The sequence below is a fragment of the Cuculus canorus genome, chromosome 2 (assembly GCF_017976375.1).
Source record: "Cuculus canorus isolate bCucCan1 chromosome 2, bCucCan1.pri, whole genome shotgun sequence".
In the NCBI taxonomy this organism is placed as follows: domain Eukaryota; kingdom Metazoa; phylum Chordata; class Aves; order Cuculiformes; family Cuculidae; genus Cuculus; species Cuculus canorus.
In genome coordinates, this window is record NC_071402.1 from 110,798,126 (window position 1) to 110,824,713 (window position 26,588).

Genomic DNA, 26,588 nt, shown 5'->3' on the forward strand with positions numbered 1-26,588 from the left:
ACAAGCAGATACATTTTGCAGTAACTGGAAATATTTAATGTGTATTGAACAGAACAAGCATAAATAAAACCCCCAAACACATCATCACCCATAGACTTGGTACATGAGATGATAACAATTGGTCCAATCACATTTGTCAGTTGTTTGTGGTTTCTGGGCAATGGACGACATTTCCGGAAGGAGACAGAGCTGGGTTGCAGTTGCAGTTCCTCAGCAGCACTTCTCTTCAGATTCAGGGAGCTGTACAGAATGAGGCAAGTCTCCTGCTTTGCTGCTAGACAGCGTACAGGTAAGTGCTACAGAGGTACTCAGCAGAGGTATGGGCGGCAGACATGCAGTACGGAGTATTTTATTCCTCACCTTGGAGGGAAGGAGGGAAATAATATTAAACTCAAATGAGAAGGCTATAGATCTGAATGGAGCTTAACAGTTCCTGGTGGGAGGTAAGGTTAAAGCAAAGCTGGAAGGAAATGTTAGATGATGTGAAGTTAAAAGTGCTTCGGATTTTCAGTCCGCTGCAGCAGCTGTGGACGTCACATTTTGTGAATTCTGAGGAAGCGAAGTAGAGAGTAGTTAAAAGTATATTTTGAAAGTCAGCGTTGCAGGAAGGGCATCTCTGCTCATTTACCATAGCACCCGCCCTTTCATAATCCTTTCTGAAAATTAATATATTAAAAGCAAATATAGAGCAGAAAGACAAGAGTACTGTTATTGGTTCTCACATTCAACCTTTAAACAAAGAATAAGAAGGGAATTGCCATATTGCTTTTTCATAGGCTTTGATATCTTCTGATGAAGAGTACATTTCCCCAAATCACCTTAGATGCTAAGGATTACAGGTTCCCCTGATGCTCTCAGGCACTTGTACAGCTCGGCAGGGATGGCTGGTGAGTGGTTTGGTGTTCGCTTGTTGAGGTGCTTTAGAGGGCTGGCTTAGTCAGTAGTCATCATCTCTGATATCGAGATTTACTTCCCTGTCCTGTTGCTCAGCAGGTACAGGAGGCCATTAGGAAAGCAACAAAGGAATCCTCGGTGATAGGTTTTAAAATTTCATTCATGTAGCAGAGCTTTCCTTCATTAGCCAGGAAGAGCAGCCAAGTGTCTTTCTCAATGATCAGGGAAAAGAAAAATATCAACTGAGTAATACAGATAAATCAGATAAGACAGAGATGTGGCTGGAGGACAGAGAAAAGTGATGAGAAGGTACACCAACAAAAATTGCTTATGTCACCTAACGCAGACTGGTGTATGTGTGTATTATTCAGGTAACTATGCAGTGGTGTTCTGTTTGGACTCCTGTTCTGCTTATGTTTGGCCCCTAGAAAGGGATATCTGCTCTTCTTTGGGTGGGAAGCCAAAGATCTCTTTCTAAAAGAGCTGCTGCAAAAATCACACTTTATTCAAAAATGATGCTAGGGGAATAGGAAGCATGGTGGCTATTTTGCCTTGCTTCATTGCGTGATTATACCCTGTAGGATTGTGCTTCATTTCCATATGTAAAGGAACCAGCCTTTCAAGCACATTGTCAGAAGCAAGTAGAGCCTGAGAAGATTATACTTACTATATATGGGAAAGCTAACAATGCCAATAACTGGGTAAAATAGTTGGAATCCTGTTACCATTACCTATATGTTCATAAAATGATGACGTTGTAGTAACATGTAGATGACCTTCACAAAGCATCCAAATACTCTGTAAAGGCAGATCGAAAAAAGTGACTATGTTAGCCAGCTGCCCCAGATTGTTTCTAAACACAAATTATTCAAATGCAAAAACTTTTGCAGCACAGTATTTTATCTTGGTAAGTTGTTGTGGTTTTTTTAAAAAAAAAATAAACATGGCGTTATGAATTTCCATGAGAGATATGAGAGGAAAGAGCTTGGGCAGAGAGATTGCACTGCATTTGCAGCTTTCTGGTGGTTCTTAGCTCATGGTTCTCAGCTCTAGAGCTATCCTGGAGGCAGGCCATCTCAATCACTTTAGGCTTGTCTTAAAGAGTCTCTCGGAAGTGCGGTTTCTCATCATGATTTTTGTTCTGGAACTGGGAGTAGCTGCCTTGAAAGAAAAAGGCTAAGGCTATAGTTGTATCTTGAAAAGAAGAAACGAGGTCCCGATCTTCCATGGGAAGTTGATATTGAGGCAGAAGACCCTCTTGTAGCATGGACTGCTGCACTACAGCTGTCTCTATCACCTGAAGCTGCCTAAGCTTCATGTCCCAGAAATATATGCAGCAGCCATTCAGCCTCAGGGTGACACAGGTGTCGTGGACAGAGTTCAGACCATCATTGGGTCTGCTTTCCAGGCAGTCACAGCTGGTGGGAGGTTTTACATCTCAATTTACATCACCAGTTGGCAAATATGTTGGTGTGGATAAGCTGGGTGTCTTTATGTGGGCTTGCCCAGCTTCATCTCTCCCAATCTTACATCTCAGAGCTCTCCCATTCTTATATCACCAGGCAACCCTTGGCTTGGTGATGGGAATACTTGCCTTGCTGCTGCATCCTGGCAGAAACATATGACTGCAGATGTGTTGTTTCTGCTGCAGGAGACAGCATGAGACCTCCCAGCTCAAGCTGTCCATTTCTCAGAGCTTATCTCTTTCTTATTCGCTGACCTCCTACAGGGAAGTATAGACAGGTGAAGCAGTTTTCGGAAAAAAGGAAGAAGGAATTAATTCCAAGTATTTTTTTTTTAATGAAGGTGGTTTATTTTGGAGAAAATTACTTCTCATCCTATAAAGACTATTGCAATGATTTTATTTGCTATTCTGTGATACCTTCCATGATGAAACAATTCTCTCAGTAAGGAAAGAACTGTGGGTATCATCTACCTTGATTTCAGCAAGGCATTTGGCGTGGTCACTCTTACGCTCCTGACAAGCTGGCAAGATGCAAACTGGACAGATGGACCACAAGACAGGTGGAGAACTGACTAAAATGCTGAGCTGAAAGGGTGGTGGTTACTGTATCAAAACTGAATCAGCAGCCAATCACAGCTGAAGTTCCTTGGAGGTCAATACTAAGCCTGATACTACTCAATAACTTTATGAAGTGTATAGAGGACAGGATTGAATACATTCTTAGGAAGTTTGCAGAGGACGATAAATTGGGAGGAGAAAGATGCTGAAAGGAAGGGCCAAACAGAGAGGTTGTGACAGACTGGAATATTGGGTCAACATGAACTGCATGATGTTTAACAAAGATAAGTATTAAATCCTGCACCTGGGACAGAGCATTCCCATGCAGCAGTGAGATGTGGATGGGGAAGTCTGACTGCATGGGCTGCAGCTTGGACTACAGCCAGCAAGTCAAGGATGTGGTTATTTCACTCTTCTTAACATTTATTAAGCCACATCTAGGATGTTGTGTTCAGGTTTGGTCTTCTCAGTCCAAGACAGACACTGAAAAATTGGCAGAATATACCTTGCTGGAAACTTTCAAGACTTGGTTTGATGGGACCCTGGACAACCCAGTCTAAAATCCTACTTTCAACAGAAGGTTTGACTGCAAAAACTCGGGAGATCCCTGCTGACTTGGATGTTTTTATGACTCAACAGTCATAGTGGACACAAAATGGGATGTGCACACAACTTTTTGCAGTGTCATGCAGAGGTACGAAAACTAGCTTTGGAGGAGCCAACTGAAGCACTGCAAATACCACAGTCTCTAAGACTGGAAAACTGGGATAGATTTTTAAAGGGAGTGTCACACCAACACAGATTTATCACCAACTACCTGTCTATATCTAGCTTAGATATTTCCGCATAGCGTTGCATTCTGAATTGCCTGCATACCTCAGATTCACATGGAAATATGCATATCTTCTTTTGCCAGTGCCATACAGAAACTTGTGTTATTGCTACCATTTTACTTCTACAAGAATCATAGAATGATTTGGGTTGGAAATGACTGGAAAGATCATCTAGGTCCAACCCTCCTGCCATGAGCAGGCATATCTTCCATCAGATCAGGTTTCTCAAAGCCTCATCCAACCTGGCCTTGAACACCTCCAGGGATGGGGCACCCATGACTTTTCTGGACAACCTGTTCCAGTGCCTCACTAGTCTCTCAGTAAAAAATTTCTTCATAACATCTAGTCTAAATCTCCCCTCTTTCAGCTTAAACCCATTACCCCTTGTCCTATCACTACACTTGTTGATAAAGAGCCTCTCCCCATCTTTCCTGTAGACAACATGTGCTGGCTGCTTCTAAATCTGAAATAAAGTGTTCAGGGAAAAAATACTTCAAAAAAAGCCTGACAAAATATAATGCTGGAACCTCTCATGAGATTAATCAACTACTTCCTAAACTAGAAAAGATCTCTTGTACAGAGCTGAAGTTAAGTTCATGTGAGGATAAGCTTAGGTGTGGGAACACAATGAGCTCAGATGCCCAGGAACTTCTCCAGGGGAAACTGAATCTGAAAATTGAGTGGAGATAGCTTTTGATACAGAATTCATTATTTTATTATCAGCTCACTGAGCAGAGTGAACTCTTTTTTCTTTAGTAATATTAAGGGGAAAAGACTTTTAGCCAAATTAACAGGCACAAGGGAAAGTCTGGAGTGGATACTCAGTAGACTTTGCTTTATCTACACTTTTCATTGTGCTAATGGTACTTAGCAGTGAATGACTAGATCTCTTACCATGAGTGATATAGAAATCATTTAATCACTTCCAGTGAGGATCCTGATTTGATGGTGCAGAGAGAAAAGAAAGCTAGCAGTGGGAATATCTCCTCAGCGACTTAATGTTTCTTATTTCCACTTAAGTAGTGCAATTAAACACATCAACTATATGCTTTATTTTCTTAATCTTCCCAAATTCTTAACATTACTGATATCAACAGGAAAGCTATTTTGTGGATAATTTTTCTGGGAAGATGTATTTAAATTAATGCCTACTGTGTTAACCTCAAAACCAGAAGCAATGGGGCTAAGGAGGCATGTTGCTATGGCCAGTCTAACGAATCCTGTTGAGAAGCTAAAGGGCATATCACCACCCCGCTGTGGTCATTTTGCTTTGGGATCATAGCTCATATCTGCACGGGGTATCTCCTACACCATGCACTGTTGTACCAGCTTATGTTGGTGCTACTTTGAGCTTCTCTCTACCATGATCCACTGACTCCAAATGGATTTTGCTGGGGTTTTTTGTTTGCTTTTTTTTCTGTACAAATACCTGTAGGGCTCACAATATCGTAAGGGAATGTCCTGTCAGTCTGTCTTCAGCTAAGAAGAGCTCATAAGAGCTATAGTGAGTAATGATATAAAATATATGTCACTTATGCTTTCCAGTGATCCAAAAGAAGTACGGAATATTATATAACCCGGATGAAATGATAAGAAGGCAGTTGGGCAGGGAAGCTAATTGATAATTTAGTGGGTTTGATTCTATTTTTTATAGAGATCTAAAGACAAACCAAGAATAGGGACCCAGTGGCATGGTGTCCTGTGCAATGCCACAGCACAGGACACTGCAAAACCAGAGAAGCAGATCTGGACTGCCAAAAAAGCATTATGGCCACAAGCAGTGTGGCCCAAGATTTTCTGGGGAGTTCTATGTCAACAAAACAGGGAGAAAGGCTGAGAGAAAGCAAGTTAGAAGGACAGTGGTAAAAAGAGCAAGTGTGGGTACTCTTCTCACAGTCCTGAACAGGAGCCTTTACCCTCGGTGTTTCTACAGCTTCTCCTGGTTGTACTCTCTAGGTGCATCCTTAAATTTTTCAACTGAACTTCAAACAGGCAAAAGTCTTAAAACATGCATCTGTAATGAGCTTATTCCTCACACAAGTAATTTCACACCTTGGCAAATGTACTGAAGATCTTAATTTAACACAAATTCTTATCATTAGCTCAGAACAGAAATCTCCACATTTAACAGCAAAATGAACTATTTCGGCCCAAACAACTTGGTGTAACAGAGCATTCACATGCATACAACACCTAATTCCAATAGGCAGTGTTTAGCTGTGCTGATCAGGAAAGGCTTTTACAAATCAATGTACTTTACAGCTCAAGTGTGGAACAATTCCCTTGCAATAAATTCCTCATTTCTGAAATAAATAGGAGGAACCCTGATTTCCTGTCTAACTTAAATGTAGTAGAAAAGTCATGTGCCTATGCTGAGGCAGGAAAGCATCTTCAGTATCAATCTAGCAGTACCGGTAGAAGTTTTACTTTCTGTAATGCTCCTAGGCAGATATTCTTAGACTAATGCAGGGAGGTTTGTCCCTCTGCCAACACAGGCAACACATTTTAGCACACAAAATTTCATAAATATCTGTATGTGTATATTCATCATGGAAATGATCATTAGTGAAATGATTTTTTCCGCTCACATGATGGTAGTGTTTGTATTACCTCAGCAGTCAAATGAAATTAACAGTTTAAGAATAATGCAGTATTATCAATTGCAGTAAACATTTTGAGGGTGAGTAGCAATAGACTACTGCTATGTAGCAGATTGTGATGTAATCTGTTTTTCTTTTTTAAATATTGTTCTTTACAACGTGCTGCCTGCCTCAGCAGGAAACTAGTGAGGATAGCATGGAGTTCAAACAAATTTTAGGATAAGCACTATCTTTTCAAATGAAGAGAAAGGGTTTTTCTTCTCCAAAAAGCATATATGCATACAGGATCAGCATGGTACCTCATATATGATCTCATCTTCTTGTCAATCAGCTCCCCCCTTCATTTCTTTATTCTAGTGAGAACAAGCTCTGATAAAGAGTGAATAGCTGTGCTGGATTTCTGATGAAAGGCATATCTCCCAAAAAACCTACTGGCATGCAACAGGTGTAAAGTGGCAAAATCCCACAGAACAAGATAATATTAAAATTGGTGACAGACTGCTGGAAATACGCAGTTGTGAAAAATAAGTAAGACACCTTCACAAAAAGATTGATTTAGACGTGAGTCTGCACAAATATCTTTTGTGTGTGGTTTAGATTGTTCCTGCCACCCTTGGTAGCAAATATTGAGGCCAAAGCAGAGCGCTAGTATAAAACAGAAGCGGGTATGGAGAAAGCTGAGCAAATTATTAGTGTTAGAACAGCTGTTTTCTAGATTTATGATCCTTCCCATGCATGCTATTGAAGAAGTACAGCAAACTTCAATGCGGATTTAGGTTTATTTTGTTTACAATATTTCTCTACTGAAAGATCACGATTACAGTAAGAGCTTAATAGAAATTTGGGGTGGTTTTATTGATATGTTATACTTCAACACAGAATGAGGTGCAGTTCTGGTACTTTCAAGGAAGGAAAAGGTAATGAAATAGACTGAAGGGGAAACAGACGTCCTGCACGCCACTCTCACTCAGATGTTTTTAGGCAAATATCTTTTGAGTAATAATGCTTTGGAATAGTTACTTACCAAGTGGGTATTTTCCTCCCTAAATTCAAAAAGTGAACTAGGTGGAGGCCACTAGATGCATTTTTATTTTTCGGTGGAGTTTGCTGTGCAAAGATGTGTGAAATGAGGAATTGCAAGTCTCATTTTCCTTCCTACACTTTTCCAAAATGTTCTTTCAGGATGTGTTATAGACAGTATTTCTCACTCCTAGGATGCCTTGCACCACCTGGGTGTCAGCCATGAATCACAACTGCTTCAGAACCAAGACAGAGGCATTTTAAGAAACCTATGATCCCCCAAATATTTTTTGCTATTATTGATATTGAATATTTTTCCTCTTGTAGATAAATAATATCATCCTATTCAGGTGCTTGGACTAGTAAAGCAGATTAGAAATACCCGTCAAAAATACAATTTTGTCAGTAACAGCTAAAAGTTACTCATTCTAACTACATATTTGCATTCAGTTATTCATATTAGCAGCTGATCTTTTACTTACTCATAAATTGCAATTAACCTGTCATAATTACAGCTTAATAATGGATGCATCCAGTTTTATATACAAAGACCAGACCTATAGCTGGCACTGAGAGGGACTCTGAGCAGATCTGGGTTTTTGCCCAGGGAGAACAGGATGCGGCGGTCTATGATGCTCTCCCTGTATCTCATCCTTTTATCTAGGAAGCAGACGTTGCTCTTGCTTGAGGACAATGCTCTGACCCATCTCAAACAAAGGCCTGAGGCACAGGTGACAGATTCTTGGTGCAGTTGGCCCAGAGATCTATCTACTAAAATCATCTCTTTCACAGACAATACATGGCAATATGGTATTCCCTGTTTAGGAAAGGATAGATTATATCAGATCAGTTGTCAAGAAATTGAACCTTGTTTAATCTGATCAGGCCCCTGGTAACTCTACCGTAAGACTTTGGAAGGCAGTTTCATAGGAATCTGTCTTCATGCCATGATTGTGGTTGGCTGCTTTATATTTAGGCACAAATCAAATGGGAAATTGAAAAAGCAGAGCCTTGATCTACTATTCCATGATAGTCAATCATCAGAAGTGTCATTGGTGAAACTAGAACTGGACAGGATTAAAATTATACATTAGGGAGCAGCATCAGGCTCGTAGCTTACTGCAAGACTAATACACAACTATGGGATTATATATTTATATTTATTAACATAAATGAGGTTGACATGACGCATCTAAATATATACAGGAAACAAAGAAGGCTAGAAACCAGTATTGATAATTCAAGGCTTGATTCTTTCATGAATGTAATGAGGAACAGGGCATAGCTCATCTGGTGTAAAAGAAAATTATATAACTAAGGAAAACTTTGCTACTTCTAATAGAATTTTCTGGCAAGCAGAAGTCTGATCAACTGTTTAGCAAAGCTCGGTTACTCATGAAATTGTCCCTACCACTTCGGGGAATATTTCAAAACTCGATTTTAGCAATCACAGGTTTAGAGACTTCTCTGGGGGCTTCAATCTCTGCTGTCAACATGAGGTCAGTGTTTTCAGGAGTGTCACTACAACTTTACCATCAACTAACTAAACAGTCAGTTTACCCACAGTGAATTTAAGATGTTGAGGTGGGTCTTATTTTTGCTTTCTACCACATACATAAGTGAAGGAAAGGAGTAGTTTTCCAGAAGACCCATCCACTACATCTACATAATTCCTACCATGCTCTATGGTCCACTTCTGAATTAGCACTCCAAATCCTTGAGTCCTAGTGCAATAAATGTAGAAAAACAAAACACCTGAGTTGCTATGGTTATTTGTGTACATCTCCAAGTTTGGAATAGCATGTATTAAGCCTGAACATAAAGGACACTGTTCTCTTTTCTCAAGGACCTTTCATGCAATCCAGGCCAAAGGAGTCTTGATGCTGTTCAGATCTTAGGACAAGTAATCCTTGAAATCTGGGCCAGACTCTCAACTATTATTAAAAAGCTTTAAGCAATGAAACTGTTGCTATAATGCAAATTCAAACTAGGTGAAGGTCTGATCCAGGTGATATAATGGTACTATTCCAACCCACTATTGTACTTCTTTTATTATATGCATTAATGATATAGATATCAACAATTTTATACATATGAACATATTTATTAACTTATTATACATATTAACTAATTCTATGTGTCAGCAATATTATATAACTTAACCACACAGACACACATTTAGATGCTACCTGCAGGTCTTTAAGATGTCTTGCCTTTCTTCCCACTATTAATTGGGATGTAGTTATCCTAGAACAAGACCTACAAGAACCCAAACCAACATGACTAACTTGAGAACTACTGGGCTTGATTTAAGGTTATCTTGGCTTTTTATCTTGCTGTGCCACAGAGGTTTCAGCTTTTTCGCCGTAGCATGGGGAGAATGATATATATGTCTTTTAACAGAGCTTTGAGATCAATTGCAGAAAGGTGCTAGGTAAGAGAGAAGCATTATTATTATAACTACTTTGTAATATTGTCTGGACAACTCTTTAGCTGCTCTTAAAACTGCAAAATACAAAAAGACAATCTTTATCACGTACCAGTTGTGGAGTACCACAGAACAGTATGTCCATTGCATTTTTTTAACCAAATATGAAGCAACAGGATGTAGTCAGTTAAAATGTTCTTATGTAAGATTATATGTAAATGTTGAGTGTTAATACTGTTGCTTTCAAAAGTATTATACTCCAATATAACTGTGTGTTCTGACAGAAATAAGTTAAGCGTGCAGGAGAACAAAAGTAATCTTGCACAGGCTCCTCACAGAGGCTCAGTTTGGCAGTAAGACGTCTTTTACCACATGCACCACACAGCAACTACTGCCACTGATGAGCCTTCCATACTAACATGGGTTATTTTTTTCTTTTTTATAAAGTCTCCTGGTTTCATTTTGCTATCACTGTACTAAGTCCTGAGATCCAGATGCAGAGCTACGGTCTTGGCAGAATCGAAGGCTGAGATATGGTGCTGGGTTTTACTGTGAGCTTCATTTCATCCCACACACTTTGATGTCTATGCTTTAACCACATCCAAACCCACACTTGGCCAGTTACAATACAGATCATATATTACTCCTGTCCTACCCTGTTTTCTCGAAACACTCTTTCAAATGATCCCCTCCACATTGGGGAATAACCTTTACAAATGAGTATCTGTGTGATTCGTGGGACTTAGATCTGTGTGCAGACTCAATCATTTTAGGTAGTAGAAGAACATAACTGTTCAGAAATGAGCGTCTCTGAAGATTTCCTATGGCTAAGAAATAGCTGCAAATCAGGCAATCCTGTGTTAAATTCACCAATGAGCTGTTCTGACAGATGATTGATATATTGATTGATAAAATATATCAGATGATTGGTAGAGGACAGTAACATACAAGTCAATGGGGCATTTCTTCTCCCCATGAATTCCTCACTGGGAATGCAACTAAAAATCTTCCTGATGTTGAGTGCTTATGGGCAGCCTTTCCTTCAGCTGAGGCAGCTGAGTCCTATGATTGCTTCATCATAGGCTGAAAGAAGGAAGTAAGGCAATTACTCTTTAAAATATCAGGTGTTTTGCTTTTTGTTCTTAGAGCTCATATAAGATGAAGAGTCAAGTAAACAACACTTGAAGAGTGGAGGTACAATGTTTACAACACAATATTTACAACTTTAGGAAAAAAATTATCCAATTGTCTAGTTGTTTTGTTTTGAACACATTTTAAGGCTTTTTCTGCACAACTGTTTTTGTCATCTTTATTTGTAATTTCCTAGTACAGGAAAACATTGCTTCATCCTTCTTCATATTGCTTTCTCATAATTCTACACTGCCTTCTAAAATAGGGAGGCAATTCATTTTGGTTTTATCCATCTTTGTGCATGTGTTTGACATCATCCAATCTCTATAAGGACCAGAAGAGTAAGTTTGTTCTCTTTGATAAAATATAGCTAGGATAGTAAACAATTATTTTTAGGAAGGTTCCCTGCTTTCCATTTTTGTGTAAAAACAGTGAAAATCTCAAACAAAAGAAGACTAACTCAACTTATCTTCTGATCTCATTTATTCTTCATAGACTGAATTTAAGTTAAAAAGTATCTTTATAATGATGGCAGCCTGCAAGATGTGAGTCAACGAGCTAGTGCATGAGTTACAGGAATCACTAAAAGATGTCTGAAAAAAAGTCAATACCTAAATGTAATCATAGAGTCATAGAATAATTTGGGTTGGAAGGGACCTTAAAGATCACCCAGTTCCAACCCCCCTGCCATGGGCAGAGATACCTCTCACTAGACCAGGCTGCCCAAGGCCCCATCCAACCTGGCCTTGAACACCTCCAGGGATGAGGCATCCACAGCTTCCCTTGGCAGCCTGTTCCAGTACTTCACCACTCTCATTGTGAAGAAGTTCCTCCTTATGAGTAGTCTAACCTATCACACTTGATATTTCATATTTTTAATTTGTAGTGTTTTCAATTAAGCAGACATTTACACTACAAACTTCAGAGGTGTCTTGTATTTTGAAATTAAGAGAATTCTGTAATTATTCTAGCAGTGTAGCCTACATTATCATGACACAGCATTGAATTAGAGCATATCGAAAAGAAGTTACAATACTCTCAACAGAAAGTATCTCCTAGACTAAACATAGGATGTTTGTGAAACAAATGCACATTTTAAACAGACTTTTGTTAAATTATATTTGCATTTTGCACTGCCTCCAACCTAGTGTACAGAAATGTCAGTTCTGACAAACACTCATTTTTCCATTTTCTTAAGTCTGTCAAAAATAGAAATTTTTCTTTTTAATTGAATTTTTTTCCCCTTTAAATTCAAATGAAACTTCTCAGTTTGGTGCATGCAGGCTGCAAATTCTTCTTCTGTAGAACTCAACCGTCCGAATACATGAAAATCTGTGTGAAGCCTGCCAGTTCCCCAACAGACGTATACAGGAGGATAAATTTTGCAAATACTTGTTATACAGAGGGTAGAGCTCATTGTATGGCAGAGATTGTAAGAACGCCATAGTCTTTGACAAATGCGGTTTTTGGATTTTTTTAGTAAGTGGATATAATGTTGTTGTAACATAATTGTGAGTGATGAACCTGGTTGTGAAAGCAGTAAGCAAGGAAGGGATCAAGTCAGTGCCAGGCTGCTCTGGATTGCTAAGTTAGGTACAAACTAGCAACATACATTTTACCACTGCCAAATGCAAAATTGTTCATCTAAGAATGAAATAGGAGCACAGTGCTGGTGGAGACAGCTCAGTGAGGAGCCACACATATGACTGGGATGAAGACTAGGTGTTTTCTGTTTCTTATTTCTGCTTATCTCCAGATATCTATAGAGAAATCCAAAATGTGACGAGTGTTTTTAAATCTGGAGGCAAAATCAGAAGGTCATAGTGTGTCTGGAATCTGAGACTGTACAAATTCTGCTTAGAAATATGTTTCAACTTTTTTTTTTAAAAAAAAAAAACAACATGCACACACAAACCATCAATGGGATAATTAACAGTAAGATAAAGATAAACAAGATCCTTAAGGTTGGAATGAATATTCTTTTACTGAGAAATTTTTCAAAGTGGTGGAGTTGTTTTTGTCATGCTCTGGCTTGAAGAAAACAGTCCAGGGAAATCCCATAGACTGTGCTGCACTGAAAGTCACAGGAAATGAATGGGATGGCCTTATCCACACTGATAACTGATGAATCTTGAATGCAGGAAAATCTTTTTAGTGATCATATTTCTGAAAGAACCCAGCATCTGCCCTCTTGGTAATCTATCTCCTTTGTCAAAGTAAGCCTCAGATATTTCGGCAGGTGCCCCCAAGCCCTTTCCACCAGCAGATGTCTCCTTAACTGCTATGAAATTCAAATTAAGTGGTTGCCCATAGTTTCCTCATGGGTGTTCAAAGCACATTTCCAGTAGAAATTTAGCCAAGTGATTAGGGGCTTAACACAGAGGAAGACCAAACCTTGCTCCAAACTTGAGCAGTATCACTGAACATGCAGTAGTTAGAGGGGATAGGAAGGCCTGGAAACAAGAATGTCTCCTTCTCTACCTTTCAACACACAATAGGTTAAGTCCTCCCTGTGCTCCTTCTGTTCTTACAGGTGTCTAGAGCTCTCATCAGAGTAGATGAAGTGAAACTGAAAAGCTGCAAAGTACTGTCCTGAAGGAACTCCTTGGTTCTTCAGACAGCGTTTTGGGGTCATAGGGCACGTGTGGAGGAGAAAAAAAGGGATGAAACTTGAACTGTAGCTCTGTAGACACGGTATAGTCACTCTGTAAAATGCAGGATAGTTTAAAGAGTGTTTCAAACAAGCTAAATTCAATACTGAATTTAAGATATTACTGCTAGCAAGAGCATAAACCAGCTGCCAATGGCAAGGGGCTAAGCAGCATAGGGAAAAACAATTTTTTAGATAGCTTGATTCCACTTTCAGTGGTCCCTTCTTTTGTTCTTCCTCTTCCGTGAGGTATTTTCTGGCTCTTCTGTAGTTCATGTCTCTAGTTAGTTTTAGAATATATCTTTTGTTATATAATTAATTAGTCTCTTGTAAGACCTGCATTCATTTTCATTCTGTGTGTCTCCTGTTAAACACTGGCCAAAGGGTTTAGTTGTATTCCATGTCAGTGTTTCTTACTTATGTGAATGCCAGTAGAACAGGAAATCTCATTTTACTGAAAAGCAGCATTTCCTCTGTGAAACATTCCCTATGCCATGCAATACTCTATTCATCATGCAATGATATTTCAGTGGGATGCTGGTAGCAGTGTGGAGCTGATAATCCTGTGTCATAGCTGTGAGCAGATTTTTTTTTCTTTTGAAGATTAATAGAAATGAGATTTCCTGCAGAATCTTACAATGAAGGGATTTAGTGATGACCGTAAAGTTCTGCAGAATCCTGCATTCCAGTGTCTCGGTTTCTTATATGCAGACAGAAATAGGTCTCTAGCTGTCCCCTTGAAAGGACTGTCTGAGGAAAATGCCAGTTATCTGACTTCTGGTTATCTATTTCACTGCTGGGCTCCAAAGAGTGACTGGGAGGGATCCTTCTTTTCCAGGTGCAGCCTTGCTGATGGGATTGCTCACATCAGCCCATATTTCCACTGTGTTACCTTTAGGGCTGTGGAACTTTGTAAACTTTAACTATGCATTTTAAATAAAAATGGTGTGATAATGCCACTTTTTTGAGACATCTTTTTGAATTAAAGCTAAACAACTTGGAGAAACTACTGAACATCTATTGCTAATCCTTTCTGGCTTGCATAGTTGTGAGGCTGAAATGCCATGTCTCTGAAACAGAACAGAACTGGAAATAACTTGCATGGTTTCTGATGCAAGAGCTGCAGTGTGCCAATCAGCACTGTCTTTGAGATAAAAGTCCTTCATCACAACCCATTCTACTTCTTATAAGACACTGGAATTTGTAGTCCACGTAACTGAGAGATTAAGTTTCACACAGAAAAGGTCAGGGCCAACAATCAACATATCAACTCTAGGTATGGCTGTTATCTTTGTATTGAGTACAATAAAATATCTGGAGACTTAAATATTTTGGGATAGCTGGAGAATAATGGACTTTTCAGTATATGTAGAGATTTTGTTTACTGTAGGGGTAAATGTACAGAAATATTGCCAAGGAACAAAAAAAATATCTATGATGTATCACAGATTCATTCCTCACTGCAAGCAAAACCGATTTATAAAAACTCTTAAGGGAATTTCCTCTTTTCCACGAAACAGAGAGATGCCAAATAATTTTTTTCCTCCCAAAATCTGGCAGTACATGCTGCCTAAAAATAAAAATAAGCTGAAACAGCAGTCATACAAAGAGATGCAGAAACTACTCTGTGATGTTAACAATGTTGGTAGTATTAAAAGAAAAGATTGCAAAAAATCATTCAGGAGAAAATGCCCTCTTGTATTGTGGGATTCACTGACAAAATAGATGACATAACAGAGTCAGTTATAAATTATAGTTTGGGTAGCAGTATAACTGGGAGAGTACAGAGCCCAGCACTGTTCAATTTTCCTTGCTTCTTTCCTGTGACTGTAATGTGGATATTCTCTTGATGCTTTAATGAATATAAACAGCCTTCAGGATAACATCCTCCCTGAGCTCTTCCTCTCCAACATGATCTTTTAGTATGTAAAAATCCTACCACAAGTTACATTTAGAATTATAAGAATTATATTTAGTCTCTCTTTGAAGAAGTAATATATTAAAAATGTGTAGCGTACTTACTAAACTTGCTATTACCTTTCATCTAGCCTCAGCCCGGGCCAGGCAGGCCTATTTGCACTAACCCAGGATGTTCTTTCCTAATGTTTTTTAGCAGCCCATTTTGTAACACAGAGTTGCCACATATTAGACGTGAAATAGCCCTGAGCACAAGGGCAGCACTAGCCACACTACTCAGTCTGGCAGGATCTAAGCAAGATCTCCTTGGAGCTTGCGTATGCATGGAGTTTAACCCCTTACACTGTTAAACTAAGAGGAGAAGGAGTTGACTGTGTTGTGTGCGAAACGGAGCTCTCAGTAACAGGCAAAAATTGTAGCTTTGATAAGACAATATATAGTTATTATCTGGCTCTGGGAAGGGCAGGTTTTTGTTGCAAATAAACTGATGAATGAGTAGCAGAATTCAAACAATATCTCTGATCTTCACTGCGAAAGCATACAGACGTTCAGAAAATAGGAGGATTAATGACACAAAGACTTCAAAACTGCCACAATCATGTCATTTCTCTAAGGATCTGTTCTCCCCACATATGACTAACTCGTACTTTTTATTAAGGACGTGGCTAGCAGTGTCTTAAAGACTAGAGCAGCTTCTCCACTCAGCCTTCTCATCCATTTTTGTGTAGGCTGGAGAATCTTCAGGTAAAACTATTTGTTACACCTTATTTCAGCTATGAGATTCCAGGATTATCTCTTACACTACATCCAGGTGAAAAGTTTTGCTGACTTTTCCGGTGGGCCCTCTCATGCCTACTTTATCTTAGTCTTTATGTATTCTTTCATTTCTAGGATATGTACAAGGAAGACTTCGGGAACATGATTGAAGAGAGTAGGAACAGCAGTGATTCCTCCTCTGCCTTTGCACATACCGACACCATGAGCACTATACTGATTACTGTCTACTCAATTGCGTTTGCTGGAGGTGGGATTGGGTCCATTGCAATGTCATTAGTGCTGGTCAAGATGAACACTCTCTCTGTGACCACTACAGCCATCATTAACCTGGTTGTCGTGCACAGCCTCCTCCTCTTCACAGTGCCCTTCCGCCTGCATTACTACGTCAACAAGAAGTGGATATTCAGGATGCCATTTTGCAAAATGGTGAGTGCAATGGTGCACATCCACATGTACTTGACCTTCTTATTCTACGTGATTACACTGGTGATCAGATGGCTCATCTTCTTTCAATGGAAGGACAAGGTGGAGTTTTACAGGAAGCTGCATGCCATTGCCGCAAGCACTGCCGTGTGGGTCTTTGTCATGGTCTTTGTGGTGCCTGTCTTATACTTCGAGTATGGACGCTCAGGCCCATATAACGATACAATATGCTTTAAGTTCCACAAAGAACTGCAGCAGGAGAGCGTTAAGGCCCTGAACTACACCATAATTGCAGCTGTCACTTGCCTTACTTGTGTCCTTCTGGGCTTGCAAGTGTTTATCCTGGTAAAAGTGTCAAGAAAGCTCTCCACATCCCTCTGGTCACACCAAGAATTCTGGGCTCAGGTGAAAAACTTGATTTTCATCTGTGTCATCATAATTTGCTTCCTTCCCTATCACCTATTTAGAGCCTACTACATACAGCACGTGAATGATTTTGGCCAGTTAGAAAGCTACAATGAAGTATGTTTGAGTCTGACTGCCCTCAGCTGCCTAGACCTTCTGTCATTCGTGCTGAGTGGAAGCCGTCTCTTCAAGCAAAAAGTGGAGATACTCCGCAGCATGTTGTCTTGCTGCTAGCACAAACCTCCTCCAGCATGTGCATAATGGACCTGGTAGAGCACAGTGCTGGAAAGGCATCACAACCCCCATCCTGAGAAAGTCAGAATGGGCTCTGCACACCTTCCTCCCTGGAAAAAATGGGATGAACTGCCTCCAGTGTCTCAGCTGATAAAATGGAAGGTTAACTCTGGGTGCTCATGGTGCTACATAGGGACTTGTGGATGTACCTGGAGGAGAGGGAGGGAAGGGCATGGGCTTTTCTGTCTTATTATTTTTACATCAAGGTTTGTGAAGTCAAAGGCACTAGGAGGAGATTCAAGGGAATTTGCCAAGTAGGTAGAAATGCAAATAGAAAAGCAGGTTTTATGGAATAAGGTACAGATTTTTGAAATTTAAAGATCGTTATAGTTTTCCACATATACATTTCTTATTTATTCCCGATAAGATCTTATAAAATAACAGGGAAGCTATTGTTCCTCCTGAGTAGGCCTGCTCTTTCACTGTAAAGAGAAGTACCACTTTCTAATGAACTGAACAAATAAACCAGCTATTTAAAAACAAACTAGCAGTAAATATTTATTTCTTATAAGATTTTTCTCAAAATATCACTTTTTGAAGATGGTATCACTGCAGTAGAAAAGGGTTTGTTTTCCTCTTTCACACATTATGAAAATGTCTCCAACAACGACACATTATTATTGAAATGAACATTGGAAGTTCAAACAAAACCCTGTACTTTTATTTACACAATTGTTCAATTTAAGAAGAAAGAGTTAACAGTGAGGATCATTTTATTTAGATCATTCAGACAACAGTTTTCTCCTCTTAAAAAGTCAAATAATTTAGTTCTCCAAGGTAACAATTTTTTTTGTTCTTCTGTGTTATTTTTATGAGGTTTTGAAGTTTATAGCTAATTACTCACGCTGTCTTTAGCTTGAAACCAATTCTGTAAATTTAGAACTAGTAGAAGGAATTGAAATGTTACTTCTTGAATTGGAAGAATGGAAAAAATTAATAAACCTGGTGTAGCTAAAAAGCTTGTTGTATCCCAGTGAGGCATTGGAAGTCACTTTCTGAAGACAGAATCGAATTCTACTTGAAAAGAGGAAAAAAATAGGCAAAAAAATTCTGTAAAGGTTGTTCAGGCTTTGTAGTTCAGCAGCTTTACACTTTTCCCCCCTTAAAAAAAAAGACTATAAATCTCTGACTGCTAAAAACTGAGATAGCAATGGTTAATTTATCTTTCTTCTTCATGTCAAATGCATGAGGTTACATTTTTTTCATATAGAGTTAGTGGAATAATATTTTAATTATTTGACGAATTAGACATTAGCAAATGATTAATTTCCAGTCATAATCTGTCCTCATGATGCTGTTGAAGTCTACCTTTTCATGCTTCTGGATATTTCCATTCCTTTCTACCTCACCTTCAACATCTCTTGCTCATCAGATGGCAATCAAATAGCTATTGGTTGAACTTGCTGTACCAGTACAATCTTACTGCTCTGCTCACTGCATTTGATCCCAACAAAGATGGTTACTTTATAGGATCCCATCTCTTCTATAGTTTTTCTTCCCTGTCTTCCTTCTTTCTTGAAGCTCCTCTACACCAGATCAACATCTGAGTAAAGTAACATTACATCAAAAATCATGAAGAGAGAAATGTGAAAGCTTGCAATGTGTGTGTATCTGAGACAAAACTGTCTGAGAATGCATTTGTCCCCAAAGGATCATGGCAAATAGGGAGAAAAACTACCACCCTGATTCTACAGTCATCAAACAACTATGGAGACTTTCATAACATTGGAGGAGTCAAACTGAATGTATAGATGTCCTTAAGATGGTTATAGATTGCTCTGATCCAGATTTCTTTTAAAACTACACAAATTAAGCATTTTTTCCTTGTGGCAGGGGACAATATGGAAAAGAGCACATTTCTGTTTCCTCCTATAGCAACATTGTTGGTGGAAGAAAATACCTTGCATATTTCTGAAGGCACTCCATACGTTTGAAACAGTGTATTACAGCCCTTCTGTCATAATAAAGTTGTTAACAAATAAAATTACTACCTGCTGAGAAGGTTAAGTCCTTCCTGCAAATATGCTTACAAACAAGAAACATTTTGTATCTGAATTTGGCAAGACTTTCAAGAAATGAAGTGTGTTTATAAACAGTACCTCCTGACCATACGGCTTAACCAATCCTGTTTGTGTAAGTGTTGAAATCACAAGTTGTTGAATTCTTATGAAACTATACATCTTCACAATACAGTGCACCATAGCATCACAAAAATCACTAGCTAATCGTCTTTTTTCCAAATAAAAATTGATGTTAATAATGCTAATTCTAAATGAGGATGATAATGAGCAGAATTAGGTGGTTGTAGTTCCATACTTTGAGTGGGTGATACTATTCAGCACAAGTCACGCTTTTTATTGGACCATCTAGGCAAACTTTATATCTGCCACTTGTCTTGCTTTGTAAGTGTTAGTGTCTGGCAGAGAAAGCCTCCGTCAAGCCTGAAAGGATGAAGTATTGGTTAACACCGGCAGGAATTGCCCTACCAGGTGATGACAGAGGTGATGCTTCCAGCAAGGGTGCTGACAGTGCTTGCAGGGAGGACTGGTTGCTGCTCCAGCCAGCCTCCCTCTGCTGTGCCCTTCACCAGCTTCTTGCTCTCTTCCACCTCCCTGGGCACCTTCCATGCTTGCTTCGGGCTAAGAAGGGATGAAGGTCTTGCCAGGCAATGACACAGAAGAAAAAGTGTCTGAAAGTTATTCAGACCCTGAAAATGAAAGTGTAGACAAGGCCGTAGCAGCATCCAAAATGTAGCGAAGTGGCTTCTGTGACCAGGGATGGCAGAGGTAGCGATGGGGAACTGCTTACACTGGAGCTAATCTGTAGAAGAAGGGGGAATTTCCACTTACCATCGTCTACTTGGTAAGAGGCACAACAGGCTTAAAGGGGATCCTGATTTTGCTGACTTTGGATCACAGAGGATTGTTCTGGATTAGAAAACAACCTCCTGAGAATACAAAAAGCTATATTACAGCAGGGTATAAAGCTAATAGGATGTGGAGAATGTGACACGGAATGAGGAGAGAAGAGCAGAATATAAGCATGTTTCTGCCACACAGTGGCAAGATAACGTAGACTCTGTCTCCGGCCTTCATCTCTTGTTGCTTATTGAACCCTTAAAGATGCCAAAAGGTGGCACTGTCACAGATAGGAACAAACTTGCCGTCTGCCACTCTTTGTTCCCATTCCCACATGGCTCTTTCCTTAGGGCTGGGATTCTTCTGCTGAATGGCTTTCAGCTGCATTAATTCCCTCTCTAGCTCAGCAGGGAGTCATGGAAAATTGAGCCAATACAAGGATAAATACAGCAAGACTGCTTTTTGCAGCAATGCTGATAATGGGATATTTATCAGAATGTAATCCTACTCGTGTCATTCTCCTTAGGATTCAGATCCTTGTTTTCCATGTGGTTTTCCACAGACCCACATCCCTTGAAATTTCCATTTCCATGTGCTCCTAAGGACCAAGGTGCCTTACACTAGAGGCGCTGCCAGCAGGAGGGACCTCCACAGCTGCAGGCCAGGAAAGGTGTTTAAGGCACTTCAAGCTCTCTCCAGGGATGGGGAGAGATGGGCATGGCAGGAGACGTAGCAGTTCCACAACAGAAACATCAATAGAGTTGCAGGACTTGACATTGCTGGCCCATAAAGTCACTAATTTCTGCCGGTTTTTAAAGAAATAGGACTTTGTGTGCACTTTCCCTGTAAGTAAACCCTATGGCTTGAGCTTAGTTGGAAATAAGGGCTGGTTTCAAAAAATATGGGGTGATTAATAAAACATCAGCTTGACCTCCCAGGCAGAAACTTCAGAAAATCAAAGTAAACTTTCTGGTACTCAGTAAAATAATTTTTATGACTTGCGAATAGCTGCTTAATAAACCCGATTTTTGTTTCAAAGAGAAATCCCAATAAAGATAACATACAATATCCATTGCCTGAAGTATAACTGTAAGCAATATATAGTTCTCTTTCCTCTGGTAATATAGCAGGTGGGCTAGCTGGCTGCTATCACTGTCAAGCAATAACACTTCCCTCTCTACCAGGAATGCCTCCAGTTTGGGAATGGCTGGCTGGTTTTGCTCTTTAGCTCCGATATCTGCGCCCTCAATGAACTGTGTACCACGCATGGGTGGCAGAGGCTCACCTGACTCTGATGTCTTGCTAATGGAAATGGTGCAAGTCCCATAGCTGGGAAAGGTAACACAAAACCAGCTGGGGCTTTAGCTATCAAACTCACAGACAAACCCATCCATCATAGGGTCATGGTGAGGAACAACAATATGCCCATTGCCAACAAAAGAGGGGAGACAGGTTTTAGCATAGAAATTTAATAGCATATCCAAATGCTTCACCTGAACCTGGGAAGTGAGATCCTGACTTGGATTGGCAGGGACTGAGTGTTACCAGAAGGAAACTCATGGAAAAGGTCTTGCAGCCTCTCATCTGTTTTAGAGGTCTACAGCATAGAGAAACACAACAACCTGCCTACAGATGCAGGGAAAGGCATACACTAGTGGTGGCACCATAATCTCCAAGTGAGACATGTAAGAAATGCAGAAAGGACTTCATCTTTCTGATACTTTTCCTCAGCATATGTGAGACCTCACAGACACTCCTCTAGTAAAGTGCTACAAAAACATGGGAGAAAATAAGAAAATGCAGCACAGACTTTATCTGCATTGGTGGAAAATCCTGTGGCAGACAACCTTGAATCATACCTTTGGAGATGAGAGTCTCACCAGTCTGGGCGCTGTATGCCCCCAGAGAAAAACAAATGGGTGTGTTCTCCACTTACATGGACACAGACAGTTCATTCTTTGCTACAGAAGAGCAGCTGAATCAGGATCTACTCAAGATATGAAACGTGTCCATACACTAGAAATAACATCATGAAGTTTCATGTAATTAAAAGCATTTCATAGACTATGTTCAGCTTGCAAGAGTAAAACTATCTCTACAGTAAACAGCAGACAATCTCTATATATTATGATAGTGTGAAAGTGGCTATTTGGGAAACAAAAGAAAAAAGAGAAAAGAAAAAAGTAAGAAGTAAGAAGTAAAAAGAAAATAGAAAGAAGATTGGAAATTTGCAGGTCTTTCATTAAATGACTGTTTCAGCCACATGAAATGACTGGTTTTAGGCATTTCAGGAAATAATGGCTATTTTATTACACCACTGGACTCCATTCTATACTTGGTAACCACCAGAGATGCCTAATGGTTTCTAGAATTTCACAAAATGTGAACTATTGTCACTGTTATTCCACTGGGGAAAGTCAGGTGTTTCAAATACCGATGCAATGAAACGAAAAATTAAAAACATCTGCAAATTTCATGAAGTGAAGTTGACCTTACAAGAGTCTTTATTTTAGAAAATATATGTAGAGATTTTTCCATGGCATGTTATGTAGTTTTGAACAGTTTGGGAAATAAAATAAAATAAAACAGAACTTTCTGTTGTTTTAAGCTAATACATTAAAAAAACTAAAAGTTGGATATTTGGTATAATACCTGCCTACTATTTTTGGTCATTTTTCAAATTAAATGTAAGTAATTTTGAGAAATGGCTGATCTTAGACATTTTACAAAATGACTGGTTTCACAATATGACTGCATCATACGTCAGAAATTGGTGCAATAGTAGCTGTACATAAAAGGAGGGAGTTGAATCGGATTTCTCTGCTCACTAAGTAATCATTGCTGAAGATGCCTCAGGACTTTGAAGTTAAATTTGGAGAAGAATTGTACAAAAATATAAGAAATGTTTCAACTACATTATCTCAAAGTCATAGTACTGTACAACTGTTGCTGAAATAAAGAAGACAAAACAGAATCTCAAGTCAAAATCAAGACATGAATACTATCTGCTCACAAAGTATGGAGAACCTGCTCCCTCTCTTTTTTATAACTCTAAGTGTATACTTTGCTGCTCTCTCCATTTAGACACACAGCATTATTACTAATAAACTCCTTACAATTTCCCTCATTTCAGATATGAAATTCTACAATGTAGAGACACTGAGGAGCTGATTAGGAAGAGGAAGATGAAAGAGGAATCTTCCTCATGTCATGTGAACATAGATAATACCTATGATACATCAAAAAGGCACTTACGGCCACTGGCCATAGTGGCTACGACTGTGTCACAAAACACTTGTCTAAGTATGCAAACATCACCAGAGATGCTGTTGAGAACTTAAAATCCTTCTTTGTAGTACATCAAGAATAAGAAAGGCACTGCTTGGAATGGTTTGCTGGCTGGTTTGTTCTGAATAAGAAGCACTCAGCACCAGGGCAAATTGACTTTATCAATATGTAGTCCATGTGTCTAGGCAACTTGAAGTGGATAATGGTGCGCTAAGACTACTTCAACAAATTTTGTGTTCTCTATCCACTTACAACAGAAAAACCCCAGCTAAGGTGGCTGTACTGCTTCTTGACATCTTTCTCACTTTTGGAGCCTTTATTGTATTCCAAGGTCACGATGGAATAGAATTCTTTACTCAAGTCATGCAAGAACTAAAGAATTTGTGGTCTCAGATGAGCTTGATGCATGGGAAACCAGGACACTTTCAAAGCCAAGAACTTGCAGAGCATCCAAACAGCTATACTAAGGGGGTATTTGTGGAACAGATGGCAGACAATAATTCATGGGACTGGTCAATGGTAATAAGCTTTGAGTAGTTTGTGAAGAATTCAGCTCACATGAGAGTAAACTGTGTGCTGTGCTCAGCTCTGTTTGGAATAGATCCTAGGTGCTGGCTCAACTCAACCTCTCTTCCATTGGACATCGTCAACTGCCTAATGAGTGAGGAGGACCTGGTCTCTGTGGTGACCAGCCCTGCTGCATCATCTGTCCTCACAGGCCATGAAGCAACGAGAACCCGCTGGTACTGCCACTAGAACTGAGACTGCAACAAAGCCTGCACATGAGTCTCCATCAGATGAAATTCACCCACAACCTCAGAAGCCTCCACCCACACAGACCATACAGACACATAGCATTTTGCCACCAAAGGCCATGGCCATTGGACAGCCACTAGCTACCCCAGACTCCAAAGCTGACCTCTGTTTTCGCCAGTAGGATGAAATAGCATGGACAGACCAGGCTGGCCAAGAGGAATGTTGTGGATTGGCATCTGAGACAAGGACATATGACCAGCTCGACATCTGGCTGACAACAATGGAGACCACGTGACTGTCTCCCAAATGAACCAGAAAGCAAGTTGACTGAAATGTTACAGGGCAAAATAGAATGGTCGACAGCCCTTGTCACCATTGTCTCGATTGTGAAAATAATTGTGAACTCAATGGGAAAAGAATGATGATTTGTGTCTTCTACTCAAGCTTACATTTTGAGCTTACCTTGCTTCTAAGGAATTTACATGTGTAAATTAATGTATCAAGATATTTTCCCAAAACTAACTTAAAAAGTGAAAGATAATAGTTCACTAATTTACCAGTCTGCACATCTGGAGGAGAGGAAGGGGAGAGGGAAGGAAGCTGTTGTTTTCTTTGGTGGAAACTTGAACAACCTCAGCCTACTAATGCTAAGTTCTCCTTCCTTCCTGTCAAGGATTATTGTTCCATATTGTTTATGTCACTCTGATGTAGTAAAGGAATTATACAGAATAATACAAAGGAATTATATATATAGAAACTTAGATAGTTTGAGTTTGTATTGACTTTATCATGAATGTCTTTTACTGCATGAATATAATTTCATTAGGGAGCAGAGTTAATTAGCATAGCTATTTCTCGTTGCTAACATAACCTGTGTATATGCTCAGTTGTTAACTCTGCTATATTCCTCAGTATGCAATCTTATAATAAATAAAGAGGCAATTTAGTGTAGCACTGCTTTAATATTGAAGAATGTGCTACTTTCAGGGCTGCTGAATGGATAATGCACATTTTACTTTGTCTCAACAATAATCAACTTGGAAACTCAGTCATAAATAAAATAATGAAAAATAATCACCCATTAAAGTGGAGTTCTCATTCCGTCCACCGCTAACAGCGGAATATAAACACAAGGCTGATACCTCTTTAACTAAGCAACATTAATCTTCAGTCGATTAAGCAATTTCGAAGGCTGAGCCTTCTAAGGTGCTTTAGGAGGGATGGAGCTCTTTGTAAATGCAGCAATGGGGTGTGGAGGATAAACAAGGCTGGCAAACAACACCAACAAACGTTTTATCCCAGTGAATATGAACTACAGGAAGCAGCAAAATTACAAGTACAAACAGAAAATGTGACAAGTGAAATTAGACAGTGAGCAGTTCATCCACAGACAAATAAGTAAAGCCAAGCTGGGAGACAAAAATTAATCCACAAGAAAAATCTCATCTGTTCCTTGCTTAAATACACCAAACTGGTCACTCCTGGGCATATTTAACTATGCAAGGGACACAAAAAAAGCAGTAAAAGTGGCATACGGAAGGGTACAGCATGTGAAATACATCGCCATAATAACACGTTTTACAAAAGTGTGTAGGAGTGTGATACCATTGCCATTACTGGTGAAGTGAAAATGAAAAAAACTAATAATTATGTTGGGCCTAAGTGTTTTCATGTATTTTAAAGTGAAAGGGTATTTTTGCTATACCAGAAAAACCCTAAGCTGATAAAATAATAGCAAGGACAAACTTATGTTCTGGAGGTCAGAATGTGTGCAAGAGCAATTAGTAATTTAAATTTATGTTACTAGATGTTCTACATTAATAATTGCTGCAAACTAGTTACTATACTTAGTAACCAGATTTAGTAACTTGAACCTTCTGTGAAGACAAAGTAAAGATGTGGAAGGGAAGAGATTCACAATTCACCTCTGTGATATTAAGACAAATTAGAATGACAGAATCATAGGTCAAAGTAGATCATGAGAAGTCAAAGCGAGATGAGATTGCTCAGGACTGTGTCTGACTGTGTTTGCTGAGGTCCCTTTGAACAGGGTATACTGCCCTACAGAGTATACTGCTCCCTCCCGTTTGGTGGTATCCATGACGTTCTCTTCTAACACATCACTTGTTGTGAGAATGATACCCGATCCTGCATTGAGAAGCTTTGCTTCTAACAGCCTCTTATTCCTGTCATCTCCTCAGCAGTCTTTCAGTGCAGTATTTGACCCTCACAGCTGGTATGCCCCATCCTCCAGTGATCTCAACTTTATACCCCTCTCTGCCCTTACCTTC

General features: G+C 39.4%; 1 protein-coding gene across 2 annotated transcripts; it reads left to right on the plus strand.

Annotated features, from left to right (window-relative positions):
• The first annotated feature begins 200 nt into the window (after positions 1–200).
• LOC104056887 (probable G-protein coupled receptor 141) lies at positions 201–18,356 on the plus strand. Of its 2 annotated transcripts, none has more exons than XM_009558224.2 (2): positions 201–289; positions 16,388–18,356. In XM_009558224.2, the coding sequence occupies exon 2, from the start codon at positions 16,391–16,393 to the stop codon at positions 17,333–17,335; it is 945 nt and encodes a 314-aa protein (XP_009556519.1). In that variant the 5' UTR covers positions 201–289; positions 16,388–16,390; the 3' UTR covers positions 17,336–18,356. The 2 variants fall into 2 exon arrangements, with proteins under 2 accessions (XP_009556519.1, XP_053915354.1); XM_054059379.1 differs by lacking the exon at positions 201–289 and adding an exon at positions 822–887.
• The last annotated feature ends 8,232 nt before the right edge of the window (positions 18,357–26,588 follow it).